The sequence below is a fragment of the Hyla sarda genome, chromosome 1 (genome assembly GCF_029499605.1).
Source record: "Hyla sarda isolate aHylSar1 chromosome 1, aHylSar1.hap1, whole genome shotgun sequence".
Taxonomy (NCBI): Eukaryota; Metazoa; Chordata; class Amphibia; order Anura; family Hylidae; genus Hyla; species Hyla sarda.
Genome location: NC_079189.1, coordinates 204324841 through 204337893, shown reverse-complemented (window position 1 = coordinate 204337893; position 13053 = coordinate 204324841). Strand labels below are relative to the sequence as shown.

The window sequence follows — 13053 nt, the reverse complement described above, 5'->3', positions numbered from 1 at the left end:
CCTTGTGTGCATTCTGGGAGTTGTTGCTTAGCAACAGCGGGAGGCCAGCCTCACCTCCTGCTGCCGCACAGTGAAGATCCTGCCTGCCGTCCCCACCTCCTCCGCTGCTGGGGCCCCGATCCCGCGGGCCGATGCTGGGGATCGGAGTTCGAAGCCTCAGCTACACACTCCCGGCACCCGCTCTTGCCCTCCGGAACAGGGGCAGAGGGGGTGATGTTGGGGACACTCCCACAGCAGGCGTCCGGATTTGTCGGCCGGTAATGGCCGATGAATCAGGACATTCATGAGGTGGCACGAGTGCCACCTCCCTCCTGCTGCTAAAGGATGATAGGTACCATCTCGGACGGCCGGATTGACCTGGAATTGCCACAAATCGCCGATCTGAATTGATCGGCGACTTGCGGTGATCGCCAACAAGGGGGGTCTCAGGACCCCCCCAAGCATTGTCAGGGAATTATTTCAGCAGGCATCCTGGTCCATTCCCCGCCCAGCGAGCAGTAGGGACCGGAAATGCTCAGGGCTTACAGGTACGCCTTAGTCCTTAAAGGGTTACTCTGGTAGAAAACATTTTTTTTAAATCAACTGGTGCCAGAAAGTTAAACAGATTTGTAAATTACTGCATCATTTACTTTTAAATCTTTATCCTTCCAGTACTTATTAGCAAAATTATTTTATTTTTGAATTTCTTTTTTTCCTTGTCCACAGTGCTCTCTGCTGACACCTGATGCCCATATCAGGAACTGTCCAGAGCAGGAGAAAATCCTGATAGCAAACCTATGGCACTCTGGACAGTTCCTGACACAGACAAAGGTGTCAGCAGAGAGAACTGTGGACAAGACAAAAAAGAAATTCAACAAGCAAATAATTTCCTCTGTAGCATACAACTGTTAATAAGTACTGGAAGGATAAAGATTTTTTAATAGAAGTAATTTATAAATCTGTTTAACTTTCTGGCACCAGTTCATTTTAACAAAAAAGTTTTCCACCGGAGTACCCCTTTAAGGATGGGGGATGCAGGGCATATGCATATGGCCTGCGTCCCCAAGAGGTTAATGATGTCCAATAGCGAAAGGAGAAATACAGTTGGCACTGCTAGTTTCCCAGATTATAACACCTGTTTTATGAACGCTAGTCCAGTTATACACTGACCTCATGTAGGTGCATCAAGTAGTACGGTGCTCTGTGATCCAGGACAGACATAGGCTAAAAGTCCTTGTTCAGACAAGAGCAAAGATTTACTCACGGCACTCGATGAAGATGCAAATTCGACTTTATTCCCAGTTAAGGCATTACAAAGACGTCAGGAGGGGGAAAAGTAATGGGACAATGGCCTTTTCGCAGCCTGTGCTGCTTTCACCAGTCCTTCATTATTATTTTAATAATGTCTTTAATAAAGTGTGTGTGTTTTTCACTTTTTTTCTCAATTTTTTAAAAATGTTTTAGGTAGTATTACTACTTCCAGCATGGAACAAACTATTACATGATGGGAGTAATAGTACCTGTGCTAATAGACACATCGTAGCGGGTGTCACTTCTGACACCCAAGGAGATCGTCCTGTATAATGTATAGATGCGGGCGGCCGGCTACTCTTCTCTGGTCCCAATGTAGTATGAGTATATGCCATATATATACCTGTTATTCATATTTCCCGTAGAGAGCTGTGATTGGCTTTAACAATCTGGCCAATCACAGCTCTCTGGGGTAAATATGAATGAGGGTTGTAAATTCTATTCACATAAATGGCCGGCTTAGATGTATAGTGCAGAGATGCGCGCTCAGGAGAAAGCCGCTCCATCTCTGCAACAGAAAGGACAATCGCATCGGGTGTCAGGAGTAACACCCGGGTGATCTGTCTATTAGTACAGGTACTACAGCTCCCATCAGGGCACAGTCTGTTCCATGCTGGGAGTAGTAGTAGTACTACATAAAAAATATAAGAAATAGAGAGAAAAAATGTTAAACACACATACACACACACACACACTTTATTGAACACAATATTAAAATACATTACTAATAAAAAAATAAAAACATTAATTATAAAAAATATATTATTTTTACATTTAAATGGTCCCTTTCTATATTTTTATTATTGTCAGCTAAATTTTTGGTAAATTAGGGAAACTCAACCTTTTTTTGCCTACTGTATTGTACATATTGCTGATGTCTCTGTGCTCATCTCATCTCTGATCCCCACAATTATTCATGGCAGCACATCTAAATGCCTGAAAAAATTAAGTAATTGGGGCTAAAAAAGTAAAGTGAAAATAAAAAATAAAAATATATTATTTAGAGCAAAAACTAGAAAAAAAAAATATAGAAATGCATTCTCAATTTTCTGGTCCCTTCCCGCTCTCAAAAATTGAAAGACAAAAAAAAATGTTAATGTAAATTTTTAAACAGACATCAATTTATATGATATATAAAAAGTTCCTGGGCTTCCAACGCAAAGGCAGTGCTAGCATACACATATAAAGATAAACTCACTGTTCCAGTAGTGTATAAACAACCAGCCAGTCTTCTTTATTTTCCTCTTTTGTCCCAATAAAGTGCAGTGTGCAACATTTACATTTCAGCCAGGTATTCTCAGCTCAGGGCAACAGGGTATGACGCAACGTTTCGAGGGGCACGCCCCCTTACTCATGCGTTCCCCTCAAACATCGCTTCATATCCTGTTGCCCTGAGCTGAGAATACCTGGCTGAAATGTAAATGTTGCACACTGCACTTTATTGGAACAAAAGAGGAAAATAAAGAAGACCGGCTGGTCGTTTATACTCTACTGGAACAGTGAGTTTATCTTAATATGTGTATGCTAGCACTGCCTTTGCGTTGGAAGCCCAGGAACTTTTTATATGTTGCATGTTTGGGAGTTGAGAGTGGAGCTCCGCACCTGGAGATTGATTGCGGCACCATAGAACTTTGTTCATTGTGATATCTATTTATGTGGGCATGCAGGGACCTAAAAATGTAGCCGACAATATAAAATTTTTTGAAAAGGGACATTTGAATGTAAAAATAATATATTTTTTATAACTAATTATTATTATATTTTTTTATTAGTAATGTATTTTAAAGGGGTTATCCACCATAAGGGGATTTTAGCACGTACCTGGCAGGCAGTGATGGACATGCTTAGGAAGGATCTGAGCTTGTCATGAGATTACCATAACACTGTGGCTAGCTTTTTGTGAACTGGTATTTCCTGTTTGACTTTTCTATTTTTTTTTTTACTACAAATCCCACAATTCCATTTTCCTCCATCCCACACATCAGCCACCCAACCCATTGAAACATAAATGAGCTGCATCCATATAAAAAGACCTGTGGTTTTCAATCAGGGTGCCTACAGCTGTTGCATTAGGTGCAGATTGATCCCTCTCCCACCAAGCGATCCCTCCACCCATTGAAGCAGACAGGCTCCCTGTCATCAGCTGAGTAGTGAGTCAGGTCTTGCCACATTGCAAGCTGGGAAAAATCCGAGACAACTGTCATTTTGTATGCTGTTAAAAATAAATATTGGAGTGAAAATCACAGAAGAATTGTGAGAAAACCCTCACACACCGGTACAGACACTATATTATGAACTACACAAACTTTACTGCCCCTGTAGCATAGTCAAATAAAAAAAAGTTCCTGGATTACCCCTTTAATATTGTGTTAAAGTGTTTGTGTGTGTTTCACTTTTTTTTCTATTTTTTACATTTTTTTTTAGGTTGTACTACTATTCCCAGCATGGAAAAGACTGTTCCATGATGGGGGCTGTAGTACCTGTACTAATAGACAGACCGCCCCGTGTGTCACTCCTGACACCTGATGCAATTGTCCTATCTATTGCAGAGATGGAGCGGCTTTTTCCTGCTCTCGCATCTCTGCACTATACTCTGGCTGGCCAGTGATGTGAATAGAATTCACATCACTTATACATATTTCCCACAGAGAGCTGTAATTGGCCAAATAGGTAGATATACGTGTACATATACTCATGCTACAGTGGGACCAGAGAAGAGCGGCCACCCGCCCGCATCTATACATCATACAGGACGATCGCATTGGGTGTCAGAAGTGACACCCACTGTGATCTGTCTATTAATGCAGGTACTACAGCTCCCAGCATGGAGCAGAGTGTGCTCCATGTTGGGAGCAGCAGTGCATGCAGGTAAGGACATATCACAGCAGGTGTCTCTCCTGACACCCGATGCAATCGTCCTATCTATTGCAGAGATGGAGCGGCTTTCTCCTGCGCTCGCATCTCTGCACAATACTCTGGCTGGCCAGTGATGTGAATAGAATTCACATCACTTATACATATTTCCGGCAGAAAGCTGTAACTGGCCAGATGGTTCCAGCAAATCACAGCTCTCTGCGGGAAATATGACTAATAGGTATATACACGGCATATACTCATACTATAGTGGGCCCAGAGAAGAGCGGTCAGAAGTGACACCCGCTGCGATCTGTCTATTGATGCAGGTACTACAGCTCCCAGCATGGAGCAACATGTTGGGAGCAGTAGTACCTGCAGTTAAGAACAGATCACAGCAGGTGTCACTCTTGATCATCCTATCTATTGCAAAGATGCGAGCGCAGGAAAAAGCCGCTCGCATTCATACATTATATTGGACGATCGCAGGGGTGTCGCTAATGAAGAAATTCATTATTTCGAAACCAGTCGAAGTTCCGATTTGGTCCGAACCAAATTTTTCATGAAATTCGGAACAAATTCGACTTCGTCAGATTAGATTCGCTCATCTCTAATTGTTGTCCATTCAGTGGTTTGCTCTGCAAAGAGGAACTTTTATCTACTGGTACAACAGACACTTAAACCATAACATGTATGATAGATAAGCCTCTGAGCACCAGCATGACACTTCTTACTTATATTTGTCTCTTTTTGGGCTTAGGATTCCCTTCAGCAGAGGGCACTATAGCAATTACTAACCCTGTCTCCATGGTAGAAATATGCATTGTCTTAAATATACAGCCTTCCTTTGGTTTATAAATGCAATGATCAATTGTAAAACATATTAAAACAGAATATTTCCTCTCCATAGTTACCATTTGTAATATAGCATGTAGACTAGGCAAATATGTTAAAAACATAAAAATTATTATATAGATAACGGTCCAATTTTTTTTCCCGGCAGTTCAGATCTTGGGTATGGTAAATAATAATAATAAATGTTTGCTTGACATTTACAAATAATAGTTGGATGAAATAGCCACACTCAGCAATTATCTTTTCCGTATGGCTTTATAGGCACATGACAGAAAGAAGTAAAATGTACTTATATGTACATACACACTATGAATCATTGATATGTTTTGACCTATTCTTATTCTTCATTTTATAGGGTGCAGTAAGTGGACTTACAGGAATTTTGGAATTTGATGATGTTGGTGACAATCCAAATATCCACTTTGAAATATTAGGTACCAATTACGGGGAGGAACTTGGCAGAAGCGCTCGTAAGGTAAGATATCAAAGAGACAAAACTATATTGTTTTTCAAATTAATATGTCCTATTTCTTAATGGGTGTTTGTGATACTAAAAGAAGCTGTCTAGAGGTTTTAATCATGTCTAGGAGCTATATTTGGTATGTAAGCCAGATACATCTCTGTAATTTGCAAAACTTAAAGCTGCAACAATATAGGGCCATACCGACTTCTTATGTTTAAAAAAATAAAAAATGTGTTCTATATGGTATATAATGTGCACAGGTCCTTGGTGAAACAAAAAAAGTAGAAACATTTAATAAGTTGTGTTTCCTAGCAATTTGAAATATGTTGCAGAAAAAGCTGGAAAGATGGGCCACCTTCTCTTAAACTCTTCACTGAAGCCCTTATCCAAGCCACTAAAATACTAAAATCAGGAGAGGTTTGTGTTCGTGGAGAACTGGGACAACTTCTTTGTTGGCTACAGACTTTATGGTAGGGACGGGATGCACATGAATGAAGAGGGTGCAGCTATGCTAAGGGAGAAGATGTCTAGAACGCCCGAATGCATTACAGTTTACATTAGAAAGCCAGCGTAAAGTGTAATTGAAATGTAATGCTCAAATCACGACGCACTTCATGTTCCTCCTGGTAGTTCACGCTGTCAGGTAAAAAGCATAGATAGTTGAAGACCTATCTTTGTGGACACAAGAAAAGTACCAATTGTGTGTGTGGCCTATATGAATTGTCAAAAATATATAAGCAGTGCAGTTCATACAACTTGGGCTGACACATAAAATAAACTAAAGTCTTTGATCAGGCTCATTGATCTAGCATAATTTATGTTGTTGCAATAATAATGATACAAAAATAATAAAATCTACTGACCAAATACAGTCATTTATATAATGCTCATAATTGGACACACAATATCAATCTTAGTCAAACAGCAATGATGTAGTAATTAAAGGGGTATTCCAGGCCAAAACTTTTTTTTATATATATCAACTGGCTCCGGAAAGTTAAACAGATTTGTATATTACTTCTATTAAAAAATCTTAATCCTTACAATAGTTATTAGCTTCTGAAGTTGAGTTGTTGTTTTCTGTCTATCTGCTCTCTGATGACTCACGTCCCGGGAGCTGTGCAGTTCCTATGGGGATATTCTCCCATCATGCACAGCTCCCGGGACGTGACATCATCATTGAGCAGTTAAGACAGAATACTTCAGAAGCTAATAACTATTGGAAGGATTAAGATTTTTTAATAGCAGTAATTTACTTTCCGGAGCCAGTTGATATATATAAAAAAAGGTTTTGCCTGGAATACCCCTTTAACTCTGAGGTTAAGCATCAATAAGCAAAATATAGCAACTCATTGAGTCAGCAACATATCATGAACAATAAACATCAAATAGTGCACTAAAGCAAAAGGTTCTGTAGTTACCACATACTTCCTCTACTTGAGACATTATAAATTAACTCAAATCTGATCAATCCATTAGCTTAGTTATGCATTGCCTTTTCTGAACATTTGATACTCGGCTGCCCCCTCCCCCCCCCCCCATTGACTATGGAACATATATGTATTTACCAAAAGAGATATTTCTCTTCATATTGGTTCAAATCGGAATATTTAGTGATCAACAGAATACACTGAAAAACTGGATCCGAACACACAGTCAATAACCGGTGACTTATTGGCCAGCCACTTATTGGCCTGAGACTAGTCAGCTATTAAATTATTTTATCAGCAGGTTAGATGGGTAATATTTTTTAGAACTTTTACTCAGCCAAATATCACAGGGCTTCATGGAATTTGGGCAAGGGAATATATAGCATGCCCTGTGGAGGGTATGTCAGGGTAAATAAAATCACTGAATCCCCTCCCCCCATCATGGAGATGCTTTTATAAAACTTTCAATTAACCCCTTAAGGACCCAGGGCGTATTGGTACGCCCTGGCTCCTTGGTACTTAAGGACCCAGGAAGTACCTGCACGCCCGTGGGAATTCTGGTCCCCGCCGCGCGACGGGGGGACCGGATCGGGATGCCTGCTAAATGATTTCAGCAGGCATCCCATGTAAATGCCCAGGGGATCCTGAGACGACCCCCCCCCCCATGTTGGAGATTGCCTCAGATCTGCAGTGATTTCGGTCATACGGGTCACGTGTGATCCGATGGCCCGGAGATACACGATGATCTTGGGTGAATACACCCCCAATCATCTCCTGTATCTATGAGGATGGGGGCGATTTTGTCACCCCCCAGGAGCGCTTCTATTGGTCCAACCAAGAGCAGCCGGCAGAGGAGGGGTTAATGTCCCCTTCTCCCAGCTCTGCTCACCCACCGCATTCAGTCAGCGGGCAAAGCTGTGAGAGAGAGCCAGGGACCCCCCCTCTGCTGAGATCTGATAACCCCAGGGCTGAAGAACTGTCTGTAGTGCAGGAGTTGAGATTACAGTAAAGGGACAGGTAGGAGGTTTAAAAAAAAAAGTGAAAAGAAGTAAAAAAAAATAAAAATGTTCCCCCTGACCTCCTAATAGGTCTGTCACAGATTTTTCAGCGTGACCCGGGCCCTATTAGCAGTTCAGGGCGCTGCATTTGCCCCCCCCCCTTTTTTTTGGCCACAGCATTATTTTTTTTCCATATAACGGTGTTATAATCACACAACCTTATATATAGTATACACAAAACACACACACTACATACTTCCCCGACCCCCACACACACTCTATTTTTTCAGTGACGGCTTTGTCAATCTAATGGTGGAGCAGACGAATCTGTACACCCAACAGTTCATCGCACACCACCCTGATTCGTTCTTGGCTAGGTCCAATGAATGGTACGCCGTCAGTGCAGCCGAAATAAGGACATTTTGGGGCCTCGTGCTACATATGGGCCTGGTCAAAAAAACCGGTGTCAGGCAGTACTGAAGCGGGGACATCTTCTACCAGACCCCGCTTTACAGTAATGGCCATGACACGGAAGCGGTTTGAGGCCATTCGGAAATGCCTCCATTACACTGATAATGCGGCGTGTCCCCCCCGAGGTGATCACGCCTATGACCGGCTTTACAAAGTGAGGCCGGTCTTCGATCACTGAGCAGCCTACGTACTGCTCAGGGAGCTCTAGGTAGATGAGTCTCCTATCAGTATTAAGGGGAGACTCATCTTCCGCCAGTATATTCCCTCGAAGCGGGCGTGGTCTGGCGTGAAACTCTACAAACTTTGTGAGAGTACCTCCGGGTACACTTACAAGTTTAGAGAATATGAAGTATGAGATTCCTGTATTAAACCCCAGAATGTCCCCCCACTCTAGGTGTTAGCGGGAAAATCATTTGGGACCTTGTGCACCCATTGCAGGATAAGGGTTACCACCTTTACGTGGACAACTTTTATACGAGCATCCCTCTGTTCACATCACTTGTCACCAGATTCACGTCCGCTTGTGGGACCATGCAGAAGAATCAGAGAGGCCTCCCTCTAAATTTTCTGCAGACACCTATGCCCAAGGGTGAGTCCCGTGCCTGTTTTTGGTCAGGTATAAGGATAAGAGGGATGTCCTTATGATGAACACAATTCATGGTAACTACCGCTCACCTGTCCCTGTGCGAGGTACCACAACAACGGTCCTCAAGCCTGACTGTATTTTGGACTACAATTGGTATATGGGGGAGTTGATCCCTCTGATCAAGTCCTCAAGCCATACATGGTCATGTGCTAAACACGGGTATGGTACAAAAAGGTTGCGGGCTACTTGGCACAGGTTGCCATGTACAACTCTTTTGTACTGTCCCAGAACGCTGGCTCACTGTGCCCCTTGTTACATTCCTTAAGGGGTGTAGTTTCCAAAATAGTATGCCATGTGTTTTTTTTTTTTTTTTTTGCTGTTCTGGCACCATAGGGGCTTCCTAAATGCGACATGCCCCGCCATTTCAGCAAAATTTGCAAATGTGACTCCTCTTCTGAGCATTGTAGTGTACCCGCAGTATGTAGTATAGTATGCCATTTTTTTTGTTGTTGTTGCTGTTCTGGCACCATAGGGGCTTCTTAAATATGACATGACCCCCAAAAACCATTTCAGCTAAATTTTCTATACAAAGCCAAATGTAACTCCTTCTCTTCTGAGCATTGTAGTGCGCCGCAGTGCATTTGACATCCACATATGGGGTATTTCCATACTAAGAAGAGATGGGGTTACAACTTTGGGGGTGCATTTTCTCCTATTACCCCTTGTAAAATGTAACATTTGGGGGAAAACCAGCAATTTAGTGAATTAAAAAAGTCATTTACACATCCAACTTTAATAAAAAGTCATCAGACACCTGTGGGGTGTCAAGGCTCACTGTACCCGTTGTTACTTTCCTTGAGCAGTGTAGTTTCCAAAATAGTATGCCATGTTTTTTTTATTTTATTTTTATTTTTTTTTGTTCTGGCACCATAGGGGCCTCCTAAATGTGACATGCCCCCCAAAAACCGTTTCAGCTAAATTTGCTTTCCAAAAGCCAAATGTAACTCCTTCCATTCTGAGCATTGTAGTGCACCAGCAGATCACTTGACATCCACACATTGGGTATTTCCATACTCAGAAGAGATCGGGTTACACATTTTTTGGGGAATTTTCTCCTATTACCCCTTGTAAAGACTTAAAATTTGGGGGAAAACCAGCATTTTTATGAAAAAAAATTATTTACACATCCAACTTTAACGAATAGTCGTCAAACACCTGTGGAGTGTTAAGGCTCACTGTACCTCTTGTTACATTCCTTGAGGGGTTATTTTTCCTAAATAATATGCCATGTGTTTTTTTTTTTTTTTGCTGTTCTGGCACCATAGGGGATTCTTAAATGTGACATGCCCCCCAAAAACCATTTCAGAAAAACTCACTCTCCAAAATCCCACTGTCACTCCTTCTCTTCTGAGCCTTATAATGCACCCACAGAGCACTTGACATACACATATGAGGTATTTCTTTACTCGAGAGAAATTGGGTTAAAAATTTTAGGAAGATTTCTCTCCTTTTACCCCTTGTAAAATTCAAAAACTGGGTCTACAAGAACATGCGAATGTAAAAATGAAAATGTAGAATTTTCTCCTTTTTTTTAACATTCAAGTTCTTACAAATACAATACAACTTACAAATACATATGCATTTATTTGGTCCTATTATAACCCACCCCACCCTCCACCCACAATGGCAGGGGAAAAAAAAAAGAAATTTGAAAATATCTTTTTTCCGCACCTTTCTCTGAATTGTCTCCTTCAATTTGCTGCTATTCCTGTGAAACACCTAAAGGGTTAACAAACTTTTTGAATGTCATTTTGAACACTTTTGGGGGGGTGCAGTTTTTATAATGGGGTAATTTATGGGGTATTTCTAATATGGCCCTTCAAATGCACTTCAAAACTGAACTGGTCCCTGAAAAATTTAGATTTAGAAAATTTTGTGAAAAATTGGAAAATTGCTGCTGAACCTTGAAGCCCTCTGATGTAAAGGAAAAGATACATGTTAAATTACATTGTTATACCACAATATCCAAGACTAAGATATTGTATCCATCTATTACACACAAGTGCTAAAGATGTAACTTACTGTAAAAAAGGAACATAGAGTAGCAGCTAGGGATGAGCAAATCAAATCTGACAAATCCAAATTCGTTATGAATTTCAGGAAAAATTTGATTTGCAAAAAATGTGAATATCAGCACGATTCGATCACGCAAATCGTTTCATTAAAGTCCATTTAGTGCGGTCCAGGCTCCAGGGCATTTACAATGGTGGATCCACATGTGAGGACATGGGGCGATGAATCCTGGGAAGGTGGGGACAAGGGTAGGTGGGATGACCCTGAATCACATGCAGCATGCAGTCTATCAGCAGCCAGTCACCCCTGTGATGTCACTTGCCAGTCACTTGCAGCCAGTCACTTCAGCCTTTCATTGCAGCGAAAATGATAGGGAAAGAGAGTGCTGTGTTTGCCAGAAAAGCTTTTTTCCAGCAGCAAGTCACCTCCTAGTCACATCAGCATTCTGTTGCACAGAGGGACAGAGAGCAGTGTGTGTTGCACAGAAAAGCATTCTTACTGCAGCGATTAACCTCCCAGTTACTACAGCATTCTATTACAGTGAGAGACAGAGAGCAGTGTGTTGCACAGTGTGTTGCACAGAACAGCAGCGATTCAGCTCAAGCACAAATCCTGCCTAGAAGCACTGATAGGGAAGGGAGTGAGATTGACAGAGAAAGTGCAGTTTTGGGTGTAGTACAAAGTGACTGTGTGCTGCAGCACTGGTGTGTACTGCTAGTGTACGCAAATACTTTTTTAAGCTTACTGGAGAGCATTGTCCTCCCCTCATAAGTGCATACCTCATACATTCATCTAAGCAATATACAATTTTTTTCCTGTTAAAGTCTCAAGGGCCTAGATACTGTGAAAGGCAAGGTAAAAATACACACCAGCTGATGTACACAAAAACTGTTTTAAGCATACTGTAGTGCATCATCTTCCCCTCATAAGTGCATACCACATACGCTCATCTAAGTGGTGTACTATTTTATTCCTGTTAAAGTCTCAAGGGCCTAGATACTGTGAAAGGCCAGGCAAAAGTACACACCGGCTATTGTTGTACACAAATACTTTTTAATGCGTACTGTAGCACATTGTCCTCCCCTCATAAGTGCATACCACAGATGTACATCTAAATGTTGTATTATTTGGTTCCTGTTAAAGTCTTAAGTGCCTAGTTACTATAAAAGGCCAGCAAAAAGTACACACCTGCTGGTGTAGACAAATATTGTTTTCAGCATACTGGAGCGCATTGTCCTCCCCTCATAAGTGCATACCACATAAGTACATCTAAGTGTTGAACCATTTTGTACCATGTTGTACCAAGTCTTAAGGGCCTTGGTACTGTGAAAGGCCAGCCAAAAGTACACACCTGCTGCTGTTCTAGACAAATACTATTTTAAGCGTAGTGAAGCGTATTGCACTCCCCTCATACTGTATGTGCACTAAGTAAGTCAGGAGAAGTGCCAGGACGTGCACAGAGGAGTGGCAGAGACCTAAATTCATCAGGCGCAGGCGGAGGTCCCAAGAAACTAGGGGCGAGTGGCAGCTGGAGTCACAGCAAGAGTCCTGAGCTCCTGGTATCAGCTAGTGGTCGTGTCTCGACCAGGAACCCATCTATTGTCATTGACTGGTTTACTTGGCCATCTACTTCATCACAAGAGACATCTAACACCCCTAGTAAACAGTTAGTGGATTCCTCAGACACAACCATCAGTTGGCATGGCCCGGGAGCAGTTCCTGTCCTCCCATTGCCTTTGTCCTATGCTGTTCCCACCCCCCATAGAAGTATCCCATGCTGTGGGTTCAGCTCCACTTTTTAGTTAGGGCGATCTACTAGAGGACAGTCAGCAGCCCAGCCAAGAAGTGGAGGAGACATCCCCCACTTCCTTTGCTAGGTGGGCAAGTAGTGATGAGGAGAGTAGGGTGGTAGGTGGTGTTGTGAGCATTCAGGCTCCTGAAGCAGACACTGTTGAGGAACCTGAGGGGGACATTAGTGAATTGCTGACACAACTTGATGATGATTAAGCTGATCACACTTAGGAGCCAGGTGCA

General features: G+C 42.0%; 1 protein-coding gene across 2 annotated transcripts in view; it reads left to right on the top strand.

The window, feature by feature from the left end:
• The window catches only part of GRID2 (glutamate ionotropic receptor delta type subunit 2), a 1137650-nt gene that overhangs the window by 664251 nt on the left and 460346 nt on the right, over positions 1-13053 (top strand). For both annotated transcript variants that reach the window (XR_008891518.1, XM_056567543.1), the window contains exon 8: positions 5354-5473. Coding sequence is in view for 1 of the 2 variants with exons in the window: in XM_056567543.1 (XP_056423518.1) it covers positions 5354-5473 (120 nt within the window). In the remaining variant the exon portion in view is untranslated. The remainder of the gene's footprint in view (positions 1-5353; positions 5474-13053) is intronic.